Genomic DNA, 14,460 nt, shown 5'->3' on the forward strand with positions numbered 1-14,460 from the left:
AATTAAATATTCGTACCTTGGAAATCAGATACATCCAAGCGGTTAAATGTACTTAGATCATCATTGCACCGGTGGTATTGCATACGGTGGTATTTTACAAAATCTAAAAGCGACATCCCTACAAAAATTAAGTATGGACAAGAAATAAAGCCCCACAAAGTTATCGGATGGGCTTGGCTGCGTAAACCAGCAAATTCAATATTTAATAGTTCTTGGATGAAGTTCATTTCGGTTTAAACATTTTAGATTTAGAGTAGAAATATCTACTAAAAATCCTATGATTATATGGGCGACAATATAATCATAATTTAATTCAATTATTATTAATAGTTAATCTGGGAAGTATACTCACAAAACTCAGGAATATCTAGTTGTTTGAAAAAGCTATTTTGAGAGAACTATTTCAAATTGTCACTCAGTAAATAGTAATTAAATGTTTTAGTTATATTACATGTTATTTTTTACTATCACCGCATGTCTAATCCTATTAAATTAATATGGGGGTAGCAAAGATACATATGCTATGATATATACATAGGATATGCTCGTAAAGAGATGTACGATAAAGAACTATCTCACTTGCGGAAAAAAGCATTTTTCACAATAAATCTTTCGGTTTGTATGACCTCTATCAGATACACAGAAGAAGAAGAAAGTGACAAACGGTGACATCGTGAACAAGTGTTTGATAAATCAGAAATTAACAATTTAATAAATTACTTGAATAGCGATTTTCATATTAAAAGTATCAGGGACTGTATAGATAGATGTATGATGAAAGAATGAATACTAAATGTTTTGCAGATATGTTAAATGCAATAAATCTGATTTTATCAAGAAAAATATTCACAGGAAACTAAGGGGAAGTAGAGTGATATCAAAATGACTTGACAAGGAAATAGATTAGCGATGGAAACAAGAACTAAACGTAACTTAATAACGTTAATTAAAACGTAAAATTAGGTGGATTAGGCCTCCAGAATACTACTACATAAAAACTACTTAAAATACGTCTAAACGTCTACCTAATATGCGATGTTGAAAAAAAATTAATGTAAATATAATAAAACTAACTGTTAAATATATAAATAATTGGGTGGATGCGCCTACATGCAACGTCCTCGTGTATATACGGTTGCATAAGACGATATTGAAGTAGTTTCCTGTAAATTATAATGAACGCTACGGCGCAAGCTCATGTTAAAGCCATCCGGACAGGATGAAGATCCCGCCATCTTGATTCATTCTGTGTTGGGGTTTTGACTGAGTTGTTTGTCGAAATAAATAGAGAGCGACTCAGTTGAATCCAGTGTTTTAATCGCCCAAATACCTTCACCAAATCGATTCTACAAAATCGGTTCTAACATAATATAAAAGAACACTACAAGTTATAGTGACTATATAACTGTAGTCTAAATCATTCAGTACCATAATACATATATTAAAAGATGTATTTTTTTTGACACCCTCTTACGTTAATATTGATATTAATTATATTAATATGATCACTGCTACAAAGGTTGATATGACTGATATTTTGTAATTATGAACAAAAATCTATAATTTTCTTATCAATTCTTGATGAATGTCTGTTCGTCATAAAATAAGCAATTTCGAAAATGATATCTGAGAACCGGTTCCGTGCGTTATTGCATAGTTTTTGTATCATAACAAATTATTTAAAAAAAAACACCTTTACACTTTGAAGTTTAGGTTATATATAACGTTACACTTATAATTTAAAGTTTTACTAAACAAGGTTGCTAATAGTTGTTTAATATTGGCGATAAGAAGATATTTCTTATTATATTATAATGCAAAAACATTTTTTAATTATTATAAATGAAGCTAAAGCCTCAACAGTTAAGAGTCCTCAACAGTTATGCAATCTATTCGAAATCCGCAATAATGATTAACGAAATAATACATTTTTAATAAATATAGGGTAGTGAAGTCCGTTAAATACAAGTGTAAATCGGCCCTATTAGTACTGTTTGAAATAATAACTCCGTCAACAATTAAATTTAACACGTTTTTGAAAAACTACCCTTCTGATCGATTTGTTAACCATTAACCTCCAAAATAATTTTTTCCTTCCACCATTCTAAATTAATTCAAATCAACCCAAAGTTGATATGCTGAAATGGATGTTCTTTATATTATTTACCGCTGCTCTTATATTACCAATCATATCATTTTAAACAAGAGCGTATACAACACATCAAACAATATTATAAATACCTACGCTAGCAAGTTGAGTTACATCCTGCTGTTAAAAAAAAACATTGTCTGTGGAAACATTGCAAATGTTTTCAAAATATTTTTAGCTCACTATATGGACTAATAGGCCGTACAATCTGCAGGGGAAGTCTCTCAGATAAAGAATGCACTTCCGCTAAACCCATTTCGACAAACGAACAAGCAATGATTAGTAAGCGGATCGCCATCAAATACTGCATTGTGCTGGAAACAGTCGCAGCTGAAGCCCTGCCTATGAAATTTGCGCAATTTGAGAAGGAATCCATGTCGCAAACTAGTTTTTGTACCATGAACAAAACAACGTATTAAATGATAAACAATGGAAGTCAACCAATTTTCAGACAGCTTAGCAGTTGATTAATGAACTCTTTCCAGGCGTTTTCCTGCTATAAGAAAGGTTTACAAGGCAATATATCTACACCAATTTACTGAAACTACAATTTCGAATCGTTTCAACACGGCGACTTAATTGTTTATCATTTGCAAAAATGAAAAAGATTTTCGTGACTTATTGTAGCTGGCGATAAAAAGAGGAAGTACTACAATCTAAGTGCACGAAGTAGTGGGTTAATTCAGAGGAGCCATCTACACCAACACCAAAGCGGAATACTCATGGGTGTGGTAGTGAGATTTGCAAAGTTTAGTTTATTACGAGCTTCTAAATCTAAATAAAACTCTTACTGCAAACATCTATAGATGCTAATAGAATAAATGAAACGACGCAAAGTCATCCTCTTGAACGACAACGCACACACTGCTATTATACCCAGCGTATAGTGCAGTGAGCAGACATAACACCTTCTGATTGCTACTTGTTTAGATCGACGAAATATGGCTTGTTGGGCACACAATTTTAACATGCCAAAAAAGTGCGACATCGTTCTTTTGACCCGGTAAAAACATGTTGATTAATATGTGCTACGCGAATTTTTTCCTATAAATCCATTTTAAAAGAGAACATTGTTAGAATACTTGCACTTAACAGAATCGAAAGGTTCGTCGATCCTACTTTGAGGAATGCTCGTACTAGTTAAGTCAGATCCTGTATTAAAAGAAAAATAGAACCAAGTAAGCGATTGTAATATTTAAAATGAGCAAATGCTTACAATATGCTGAATAAATAAATAATAAAAAATATATTTTTAGAATTTCAATGAACGCACATAGCTATCATCTTAAGTAATATATTAATTTTCACTCAATTTTATTGATCTTTAATAATCCAATAGGAAATTAAGAACTGCCGAAGGTGATTAATTGATTACATTATTAAACTGCGTATAACTTTGTCGGCCCTCGACAGGTACCTACATAATTGATGTTAACGTAATGAAACTTTGGCGAATTTTACCAAAACCTCTATATAATTAACACATGCGTCTATATATTAACACCTCTATACAATTAACAAAACGTCCCGACCTTAACACATAGATGACGCTAGTGTTATTGCATTCAGTACTTTTACAGTTAGTACTAACCTTCAAAAGAAATGTGCTAAAATTTCATAATATTCTACTCATAAGTTTGTAAGTTGCTATTTTCAAAATAATGGATGGTCAAAGACAATTTCGTGTTTTAATTTTACACTGCTTCTTGATGGGAAAAAATACCGTTCAAGCGAAGCAATGGCATGAAAAGTGTTGTAAAGACTCCACTTCATCAGAAACAACAATAAAACGTTGATTTGCTGACTTCAAACGTGGTCGTAAAGACACCGATGATGCAGAACGCAGTGGACGTCCAAATGAGTTGGTAACACCAGAAAATATCAAATGAATTCACAAAATCGAAAAGTGAAGTTGCGTCAGCTAGTCAACATCGTAAAGATATCAAAAGATGATGCTGAGCAGTGTTTGGCCAAGTTTAACAGTAACAAACCGAAATTTTTGGTTCAATATATATGGCAATGGATGAATGGATCCATCACTTCACTCCGGAATCACAATGATCGTCATCTGAGTGGATAGCAATTGGTGACAGGCCTATTTTGAGGACAAAGATAAATATTTCTACAAAAGTAGTATTGAAGTGTTAAAACAGCACAGTAATGATCTTGTGGCTCTTGATGGAGATTGCCTTGATGAATAAAGCCAATTTTGAAGAAAAAAAATCGCGTTTTCTTTGTATCGAACAGAATAGAAACAATCAAAAAGTTGTTTGTCATTTGTTATATTTTATAGGTTTTTATTTTAACAACAAATAAAATAAAATATTCGCTGTAGCCAGAATATGTTGTGCTATATAAAGTAAAAAAGTGCTTTATTTTATGTTAATAACAATAAAATAATATTATAATTCAACTAGATATCTAAAGTCAATATTAGCCGTATTATATTCGATTCAATAATTTTTATATCTTCTTTGTCGCTTTTATTCTTTTATCTTCAACAACTATCTTATCTTTAACACAACCTTCCTCGAAATAAATCTGTCAATTGAACAATCCAAAAACCAAGCTACCACTCAAGTAACTTACAAGAAGAAGTTCAAAACAAAAAATTGAACAGAATGGCCATTGACAATATAGTAAAGAACGTATTTACCAATAAACAAAATCCAATCTTTAATTTCCCACAATTTAACTCCAGACTCAATTTTGAAAAGGTTCCCACAAATGTTCGTCCCAGAACTGAAAAGTATAATAAAATATGAACTAATAATAAAACCGCTTGACGCGCAAAACACTTGAAGCTTATATTGTTGACGGCGGTACAATCTTATGACGTTTTATCGAAGAGGAATTTATATCGAAGGGCAGAAACTTATTTGTATATCTAATATTCATATATTTATTTCATCTCCAGATAGTTCAAAGCAGCTGTTTTTTTTATTTTTAGGTATTGTTTAAATTTTAGAATAAAGAATGCCATTAAACGAACAAGACCAATTATCATTAGAAAAATTGCAGCTCCTGTAACATTTCCTTTGAACGTTTTGCATCAATTAGCGTAACTAAGTGCTTTACTAAAACGTTCCAACAATAGAAATTCCCAGTTATTAGGCATTTCAGACATCATTAACCAGAACAATAACACCCCATACTAGTAAACAGGCTGTTTTCTAATCTGCCGTAATTTTAATATGTTAGTGAGATTTCGTGTATATATAACTACCCAACTGTATGTAGTTAAGTTTAGAGCTAATATCAAGTGTGTCGAACACCTCAAAATGTTTTATTTCAGTTTGATTTTGTTGAATTTCCTGGCTTCAGTTTTGGCGTATGGGGTAAGATAGATTTTTTATTATTTTTATCTTTTAACTTGTGTTATTAAATAAACCATCCGTTATTTTTCAAACCTTAAAGGTTTATTACACAAAAATTATACATATTTATTCGGGGAAGTGTTATCCACCACCAGTCATAACTATTTTTCAATTTCAATCAATTTTCTTTCATTTTCAGTACATTCGTGTGATAGTCATTTTCCCTATTTTTTGGACATTTTCCAACACTAAACTATCTGAATGTTTTTTTTTAATTTAGCTAGGCTCTCGTTCAACACATCTTGCAATTCATTTTCTTCAAACTTGTTTGGTACTTTTTGTTATTGATATCAAAACAACTAATATTACATCCTTGAACAAAAATGACATTTGTAATATGACGAAGCAGCATTACCATAAGTTTTTAAAGAGTTTTAAGGGCTGTAAAGTAAACAATATCGAAAATCTAATATTCGTTCCATGGTTAAAATCTATATACACTAATTAATTCAATAATACCAAATGGACAACTGTCACACTGCAGAAATAAAAGTTCCACATTTTTTATTTGTGGAATATTCTCAATATTTAACAATATTTTTCAGACCATGACCCCTGAACAACGCCAGAGGTTCCTCACTTTTCAAGGCGAGTGCATGATGGAAAGTGGTACTACTGACGAAATGCTCCTAAAAGCCTTCATGGGTGAATTTACTGAGTCTTCAGTGTTCAAAGACCATCTGGTATGTTTGGGAATGAAAACAGGCGTTATAGATGACGAAGGAAACTATCACAAGGATATTCTAAAGGAGGAAATATTGTCTTTCATCGGCGATGAAACGAAAGTCGATGATATACTTGATACCTGTTACATACATTATGATACTCCCCAGGAAAGTGCTTTTAACATGATGAAATGCATGTTTAAGGAACATTTTGGTGTTTAAATTTAAATAAATATATGGCATATGGTGTCTGGTTTGGTCAATAAATTACAGCAATCACATGTTGTTTTTATATAACTGATTGAATAGGTATATTGATATATAGATAGTAGGTTGTTCAATAATCTTGCAGATAAAGTGTAGATCTGCAACTCTAATCTGCTTGTCAATTGAAGAATGGACAATGCGACACCTACATCAATATATTATTTCGATCTGTCACTTAGATCCTTACTTATTTTAAAACTAGAAATATCACTGCATTTTCAGTAACAGAAAACCATTGCCGTTACTTAAATCTTTTTAAAACTGTTTAAATGCCACTGGGACTTATACCGGAATGTTAAATGTATTTGGTGTATCTAGTCCCTCAAAAACAATGGTGTATAAGAGAGTAAATCTGCTTCAAAGTGCTTAGAACTTGATGGCTTGGAAACAATTTGCTTAAGATATGTTCAAAACTACACCAATATCATACATTAAAGTAAAATACAAGATATGGTTTCGGAACATTATTATTGCAGTCTTCGATATTAAACAAATACATAAAAGAGAAGATAGCGCACATTCTTACACAGCTCAAAAAATCATGGCTGAATTCAATGAATTAAAGTACGAATTATTTCAACGCCCAGACTGTTTCATTTATTTCTCTTTAACTACTAGTTCTTCTAAGACAACACAAAATCCTTTCGTTGTAAACTATTTTCATCAAATGAACATTTATTATCAAATGATAGTAATAGATGTCATATAGAGGTATTTTACAGCCTTTTCAGAAAAAAAAAACTAATGCTCCCATTATAGTGATCTATAAACAAAAGGGCGAAATAATTATATTAAAGTTAACGGACATTAAAATAAAAACCAAAAATAACTTTTATTAAGCATTTTTTACATTTGCACTACTGAGAAAAATTAGTTCATTGTATACTAAAGTGTAGTCTGAATAAGTTTCCTATAGCATAACATGTCAATTGAAAAGTTCCCGGCCTGACATATAGATGGCGCTACTAGAATTAAATCCATATTTTTTTTAGTTAGCCATAGCCCCCAAAAGATGTGTGTATATATTTGACATCTGTCGGACCTTTAGTTTGTGAATCATAGCATTTTGAGTGAAGCAACTTTTGTTATGGTGAAAAAAATGGATAAAAAGAAATTTCGCGTGTTGATAAAATATTGCTTTTTGAAAGGAAAAAATACAGTTGAACCAAAAACTTGCTTTGATGCCGAGTTTATGGATACTGACCCCGAAAAATCAACCATCAAGGATTGGTATGCTAGATTAGACGTGGTGAAATCAGCGCCGAAGACGGTGAACGCAGTGGATGCTCAAAAGAGGTTGTTACTGACGAAAACATTTAAAAAATCCACGAAATGATTTTGAATTACCGTAAATTAAAATTGTATGAAATAGCAGACACTCTAAAGATATCAACTGAACGTGTACATCATATTATTCACGAATATTTGGGTATGAGAAAGCTCTGTGTAAAGTGGTTGCCGAGCCAGTTCACTTTTGACCAAAAACAACGAGTTGATGATTCGGAGCAGTATTTGAACATCAAGAGTAATAAACCCGAGTTTTTGCGTCGATATGTGACAATGGATGAAACATGGCTCCATCATTTCACATAAGTCCAATCAACAGTCACCCGAGTGGACTTCACAGGATGAAGCCGCCCCAAGACGTGAAAAAACGCAACAGTCGGCTAGCAAGGTTATGGCGTATATACTTTGGGGAAGCGCATGGAATAATTTTCATTGACTAGCTTGAAAAAGGAAGGACCATCAACAGCGGCTATTACATAGCGTATGTTTGGTAATATAGTTCAATTGACGTCAGTATACATCTACAGTAACAGTTTCCACCATATGTTCGCAAGATTTTATGACCATGAATATTCCGCTTATTTATCAATCTAGACGAACTCCTACACTAGCCGATGACCTTTGTCCTTGAAATTACTGTACTATATTGGCTTTTCATTGCATATTACAATTGGCCACAGAAAACTTTTTATTTTTGTGTGACTGACTTGTGTGGATTTTCAATCAATTCGTATGGCAGCAATTTTTCACTCGCTTTTCTATATTTTTCGTCGTATGCAACTATCTGGAAACACTTAATTACTCAACCGGAAAGCTGTCTGAAATTCCCTCGAGAGTTTGAGAGGGTACGAGATGTCGTTGGATAAGTAGTTGGTATCAACAATAAGCAAAATGACGGAGCATCAGCATCACCATAACTGTAATGTTTGAACTTTCCATGAACAATAATTCTAATGAAAAACTGTTATGTTACGTAGAATTTGAAAGTTAGCTTAAATTTTCCAATAGTTTTCATTCATTTTTCACTAATCGAAATGCATGCAAGCACCTCATATTAGATTTATAGCATATCAAATTTCCGTTCCTTAAACTTACTGGATACACTAGCAATCGTATAAATGACTTTATCGCAATATAACATTCAGAAGATATACGAAAAAAGATGTAAATAAATGCTCATAGTACAAACTGTTATGTAAATTACTCAAATAAAGCTAAAGAAGTTTCGGCTTTTGCATCGAAAATCTTAAAATTTCTGTACGAAAATAGATTTCAGATCCCGTTGGGTCTCCTAAAAGCTTTCCACTTCTATTTAACTGGTCTGTTGACCTCTCTGATGATATCTCTACCCTTAACACTCATTCAAAAAAATAAATATATAGACTATTGTATCATATCTTTAATCAAAATCTTTCAGAACGTTCAAAACAAATTTCACAGATTCTTACTTTTTCGCTATTAGCAAGATTAATTAACGAAAATAATAATAGCACTAACTAATTTACAAAGTATTTAACAGGAAGCAATTAAAGAGAACTTGCATTATGATTATTAATAATTTCAGGTACCACTCGATCGAACAATGGTACTTATGTTAAGCTACTAATTTGTTATGCAAACACATTTAAATATTCGTAATTTTCGTTAAAATTTGGAGCTTCGTATTACCGCCCACTTGCCTGCAAAACTATATAAAAACGATATTTGTACCGACGTATTCAATTCAATAAAAAATGTGTCGTTTTACTGCTATTTTATTGATTTCCCTCTGCGGGCTAATATATGGGGTAAGACAGCTGTTATCATTCCTTTTTCATTGAAATTACTTAGAACATTTTTTTCCTAGGGCATGACACCAGAGCAGCGTACGCGTTTCTTCAATTTCCAAAACGAATGTATGCAAGAAACCGGAGCCACCGATGAGATGGTACTGAAAGCGTTCGCTGGAGAACTCACCGACTCACCTGTGTTCAAAGATCATCTGGTTTGTGTTGGTATGAAAGGAGGAGTAATAGATGAGCAGGGAAACTTCCATAAGGATGTAATGAAGAAAGGGATTATGTTGTTCGTTGATGACGAGGGAAAGGTCGACGCTATGTTGGATAAATGTTACACTCACTATGATACCCAGCAGGATACGGCGTTCAATATGATGAAGTGCATGTTTAAAGAACATTTTGGAGCTTAAAATGTAAATATTATCCGACTTGTATCTTGGAGATTGACATGTCGAATTAAATAAAGTTTTGCATTTATATGAATTTATTATTATTATTATTATACAATTATAATACGGTTTATATTATTAGTGGTGTGGATTTCTTCACTCACAAGATGCTGTTGTTGCTTTTGGATCTTGAATATTCTTTATTACATCTCGCCGATTACTGGCCGATAGGCCGCAGGCACTTTGATCTCAGATCCGGTTAACTTCTTGTTCCTAAATTTTTTTCTCGAGAGCTAATCTATATATGATTTGTATCTTGTGTTCAAAAGTTCGCCACAAATTTCATAGGAGTTTCTTTTTAATATTCACTCGTCAAAAATGTTTATAGTAATGTAGACCACTTAAAATACACGTTAATTTAGTACTATTATTCTGTTGTACAACGTGGGGTACAAAAAGTTCCGCCATTATTTTGATTACCTATAACTTTGCTCAAAAAAAAGATAAGTAAGTTTGGCTTTCATAAAAATTTTGGCACATTTTGGATCAATAGAATTTTCTACGGAAACATTTTCAAATCAGTTTTCAAAATTCGCCCTAAACTGTGTGCAGAAATGTGTAACTGGAAACCACGCCTCCGAATTGATGTTTCTGGAGACTCTGTAACACTATCACAAGATGTCCGTTGGCTTCCAGAACGAGGCCTGTCTGCTGTCGTATTGTACTGTCAAAAAATTGCATGTAAACGATAAATTCTGGTTTTGTGATTTTCTGATTTCCTTTCTAAATTGTCTAGTAGCTGTATTGCTTTTATGTAGCTGTGATTTTACAACAATTTTTCACGCTTTAATGCGAAATCTTGGGTAACTTCGTAAATAGATATTATTCGGGGATCATCGTACAGTTTTTCGTTAGTTAAGTACTTATATGTAGCATTGGTAATCAATCTAAGAACTTTGTTTTGGCAGCGTTGGATTACTTGTTGGTTGGTTGTTTTAGTTTTATTATAACCCCATATTTACACCCCAAAGGTCCAAATTGGATTTATCATTGACCTAAAAATCAATCTCTTTGATTTTAGATGGAGCTGAGAGTATATTCTAACTAACCAGTACAGTTGATTGATTTTGTATCTGATCTATTCTGCTCTGCTCTTTGTCTAACATGATGATTCTAATTTAACCTAACAGCAACATAAATGTCAAGCTACTTATCTGATTCTGCTTGAGGATTCGGACATCCGTCAATGATATAATTAGGTTTTTATCATGCAAGGCGTTTAACATTTTTGAAAACAAATTTGGAACTATTAAGTTGTTTCTACTCCATTTGATGACAGCCACTTGCACTTTTTATACAGGTTTAAGTACAAATATATATTTTCCAATAATAACTGTGTCATTGGAAAATATTAAATTTATATTTCTTTCGTTGTTGGGAGATTAGCAGTATGGAGCAGATACAGGAGTGGTGCTAAGACATTACCCTGGGATATAGAATAAACAGAAAAATAAACATTTGAAAAGGTCGGCTAGTTTGGATTGGAAACACGCATCATGTTAGAGAAAAAATAGTGAAGAGAAGAATCTTTGCCAATTTAATCGTCATTTTAGATATGGATGCTTCATTATTCTCCTTTATTAAACATCACAGGTATTTCAACATTTGCACTGATTTCGAGATAAGAGTATATTTTTTTGCAAATTTTTGCTATATACCTCTTAACCAATATACTGCCCTTGAGACTATATGGCTTTGAAAATTCTTCATCAAATACCGTTACTATTGGTGATCAACTTGTTTCGGTTAGTCTGTCTGGAGAGAGCATTCCCTATTTTTCAGATCACTGTCTATGGTTTTAATCAACATTTTTTTAGAAGTAATTATGTGACGAATCCATACACCTCTCGACAAACATATTCAAACTTTTGTAATCTGAGTTTCCATATCTGCTCATCAACATTTTTAATAGAATCACATAGAAAAACGCGTAAAATTTATGTCGTATCTATAATAATTCAAGTTTATAAAGATTGACAAAATAAGAATTCAAACAAGTTTCGTGCGATATCATCACACATGTTTGATTAAGACTAGCAATTTCTTACTTTCTCTTCAATCATCAATGATCGTATTGATAAGTCGATTAGTTTTGTTCGTTTTGTTCTTCTCTCATTTGTACCATGCGTCAAGAAAATTTTATATGAAACTGGTGGCCACAATTTACTCATATACTCTATGATTCCATATATCCGCTTTTTTGTAGTTTATATATTAATATCAGTTGTTTTAGTATTTCGAGTTAATTTCATTCACAATTTGGAATTCCTGTTGATAGTTAAGATTCATCGTTCTTGATTGTAGGTAGGATTTATACGTTTTGTTAATTGTAGTAGTATGTATTCTTTTGTACTTTGTACAGACACTTCATTCATTTTAACTGTTATTTCAGGGGATTATAGTGTTACATATCACAAAATAATTTCATGAAGCATATGAAAATAGAAGTAGAACTAAACAATAAAATTGCGATAGTAACAGTAAATGAGAGGAAGACGACAGATTTTTTCTTTCATATATTCAATACTACTTTATTTAGATCAAAATTATATTATATGAGAAAGTGACTAGTTGGTTGGTTGATAGCAATCGTTCAATTTTATTCATATGTAGAATATTGTTATGCAGAATTTGTATTGGAATTAATTCAAATAATAAAATGTGATAAAAATAACATTTTTAATCGTAATTTTCTTAAATATTCGCATATATGCATAATAATTTCGTACGTTTTAGCATCATTAATCAATCAATCAATAGAAGATAAATCCTATTAAAACTGGTATTGAAATTGTATTTATTTATATTTTAAACCATTTCAGAACAATAATAGGGTGATATAAACAATATTATATTTAAATTATCTCTATATTATTAAAGATGCGATAAAAATAGCATTCATTTAATCGTAATTTTACTAAATATTTGGATATAGGCATAATAATGTCATACTTTCTGGCAGTTCAACTGTTTTTCCATTTACATTAATGGAAAAAAAATCTTATTAAAACTGCTATATTTTCATTGTATATTATTTGCATTGTAAGCCATTTCAGAACAACAATAAAGCAATATTGTATTTAAATTATCACTATATTATTAAAGATAATTTCCTATTCGATATTTCAAAAGAGAACATAATACCATAGCAGTTTTAGGCATCAGTAATTTGGAAAATAATAGGTTCCCGCTAATGATTATAGATCCGAATATTTCAATACAAAATTTCGGGACCTGCCAATTAACCGACATCGAATATATATAAAGCATTGTCATCAAGCAATGAGCAGCTTAATATTTCATTTATATAGTAGAAAAATAGTATCAACATAAAATGCACAATTTCACTATAATTGTAATATTGGCATGTACGTTTGTTTCGGCACTGGCAGTTGGGGTAAAAATAATTTATTTATTGATACCGAGACACGAGACACAATTTTAAGATTATTTATAGGATTTAACACCAGAGCAACGCCAGAGGTTTTTCAACTTCCAAAATGAATGTATGCAAGAAACTGGTGCCACTGACAACATGATACTCAAGGCGTTCCGAGGTGAGCTGACGGATTCACCACTGTTCAAAGACCACCTCGTCTGCTTGGGACTCAAAAGCGGCGTGGTAGACAAAGAAGGCAACTATCACAAAGAGGTTTTGAAGAAAGAAATTATGATGTTTACTGACGATGGGGATAAACTGGATAAGCTTCTCGATAGGTGTTACGAAAAACATGATACTCAACAGGAAACCGCTTTCAAAATGATGCAATGTATATTTAAAGAACATTTTGGTCACTAAGTTGTTAACGTTGTAGTGCATTAAATTTGTTTCAAACGAAAATAACGAACAAATTATAATTGAATGAGCATATGATAAAGGATTTTATTTTATATCCCATACATTAAAACAACCAATATTACTATAATTTGTTTTTATTTTGTGTTATAAGTGTTGTTGAGAATGGGCTCTAAAAATTCAATTTAATTAATACTGAGAATTAATTTTCTTTAGGTTTAACTTCTTGAACTATTTTGTATAACCTGGGTATTGACTATTGTTAAAATATCTCAAAGTTAACAACATTATCAACTATATCGAAAGCATAAGTTGTAAAATGCTAAAAGTATTAAAATAATACGTTCAATAAGTTTGCGTAGCACTATCTGTACTTAAATTGTACAAGAAAAAATTCTACGCGATTTTAATAATGGTGTAGGTAAAGCAATTTCACTTTAATTAAAGTTCCTCAAGCGCATTTATTCATATAAATAATTCATATAAGCAGTAATAATGATAGACGTGCTGTTTTTATCGATGATATCCTGCAATTCGTTGGATAAATCCTCTATCTTAAATCATCTTTCATAATTCCGTTAGTGAACAATTTCTGAGATGTCTAATTATATTTTAGACAGGTTTGAGCAGTTCATGATGATGTTTTTCAACCTTTCTCAGCATACAATTACCATTATTGGTATCAAGGTGAG

General features: G+C 31.8%; 4 protein-coding genes across 5 annotated transcripts in view; 3 read left to right on the forward strand and 1 right to left on the reverse strand.

The window, feature by feature from the left end:
* Dpp10 (Dipeptidyl peptidase 10) overlaps window positions 1-14,460 on the reverse strand; it is a 226,586-nt gene that overhangs the window by 93,945 nt on the left and 118,181 nt on the right. The window lies entirely within an intron of this gene.
* LOC143200515 (B2 protein) lies at window positions 5,326-6,470 on the forward strand. Its single transcript, XM_076410952.1, has 2 exons — window positions 5,326-5,487; window positions 6,072-6,470. Exons 1-2 carry the CDS (start codon window positions 5,344-5,346, stop codon window positions 6,411-6,413), a joined length of 486 nt encoding a protein of 161 aa, XP_076267067.1. The 5' UTR covers window positions 5,326-5,343; the 3' UTR covers window positions 6,414-6,470.
* LOC143200517 (B2 protein) lies at window positions 9,337-10,000 on the forward strand. The gene is made up of 2 exons (XM_076410955.1): window positions 9,337-9,532; window positions 9,592-10,000. The coding sequence occupies exons 1-2, from the start codon at window positions 9,479-9,481 to the stop codon at window positions 9,931-9,933; spliced, it is 396 nt and encodes a 131-aa protein (XP_076267070.1). The 5' UTR covers window positions 9,337-9,478; the 3' UTR covers window positions 9,934-10,000.
* Window positions 13,249-13,850, forward strand: LOC143201510 (B2 protein). Its single transcript, XM_076412630.1, has 2 exons — window positions 13,249-13,369; window positions 13,430-13,850. The coding sequence occupies exons 1-2, from the start codon at window positions 13,307-13,309 to the stop codon at window positions 13,769-13,771; spliced, it is 405 nt and encodes a 134-aa protein (XP_076268745.1). The 5' UTR covers window positions 13,249-13,306; the 3' UTR covers window positions 13,772-13,850.

The sequence above is a fragment of the Rhynchophorus ferrugineus genome, unplaced genomic scaffold, assembly GCF_030347505.1.
Source record: "Rhynchophorus ferrugineus isolate W39M unplaced genomic scaffold, kcgeb_rfMv2 rfM8, whole genome shotgun sequence".
Lineage (NCBI taxonomy): Eukaryota > Metazoa > Arthropoda > Insecta > Coleoptera > Curculionidae > Rhynchophorus > Rhynchophorus ferrugineus.

Bases quoted from the DNA above. Each gene is read 5' to 3' on its own strand.
- LOC143200515 (XM_076410952.1), top strand. From the start codon at position 5,344: ATGTTAGTGAGATTTCGTGTATATATAACTACCCAACTGTATGTAGTT. The intron at 5,488-6,071 runs GTAAGATAGATT...AATATTTTTCAG, and splicing joins CTTCAGTTTTGGCGTATGGG to ACCATGACCCCTGAACAACG.
- LOC143200517 (XM_076410955.1), top strand. From the start codon at position 9,479: ATGTGTCGTTTTACTGCTATTTTATTGATTTCCCTCTGCGGGCTAATA. The intron at 9,533-9,591 runs GTAAGACAGCTG...TTTTTTTCCTAG, and splicing joins TCTGCGGGCTAATATATGGG to GGCATGACACCAGAGCAGCG.
- LOC143201510 (XM_076412630.1), top strand. From the start codon at position 13,307: ATGCACAATTTCACTATAATTGTAATATTGGCATGTACGTTTGTTTCG. The intron at 13,370-13,429 runs GTAAAAATAATT...GATTATTTATAG, and splicing joins TTTCGGCACTGGCAGTTGGG to GATTTAACACCAGAGCAACG.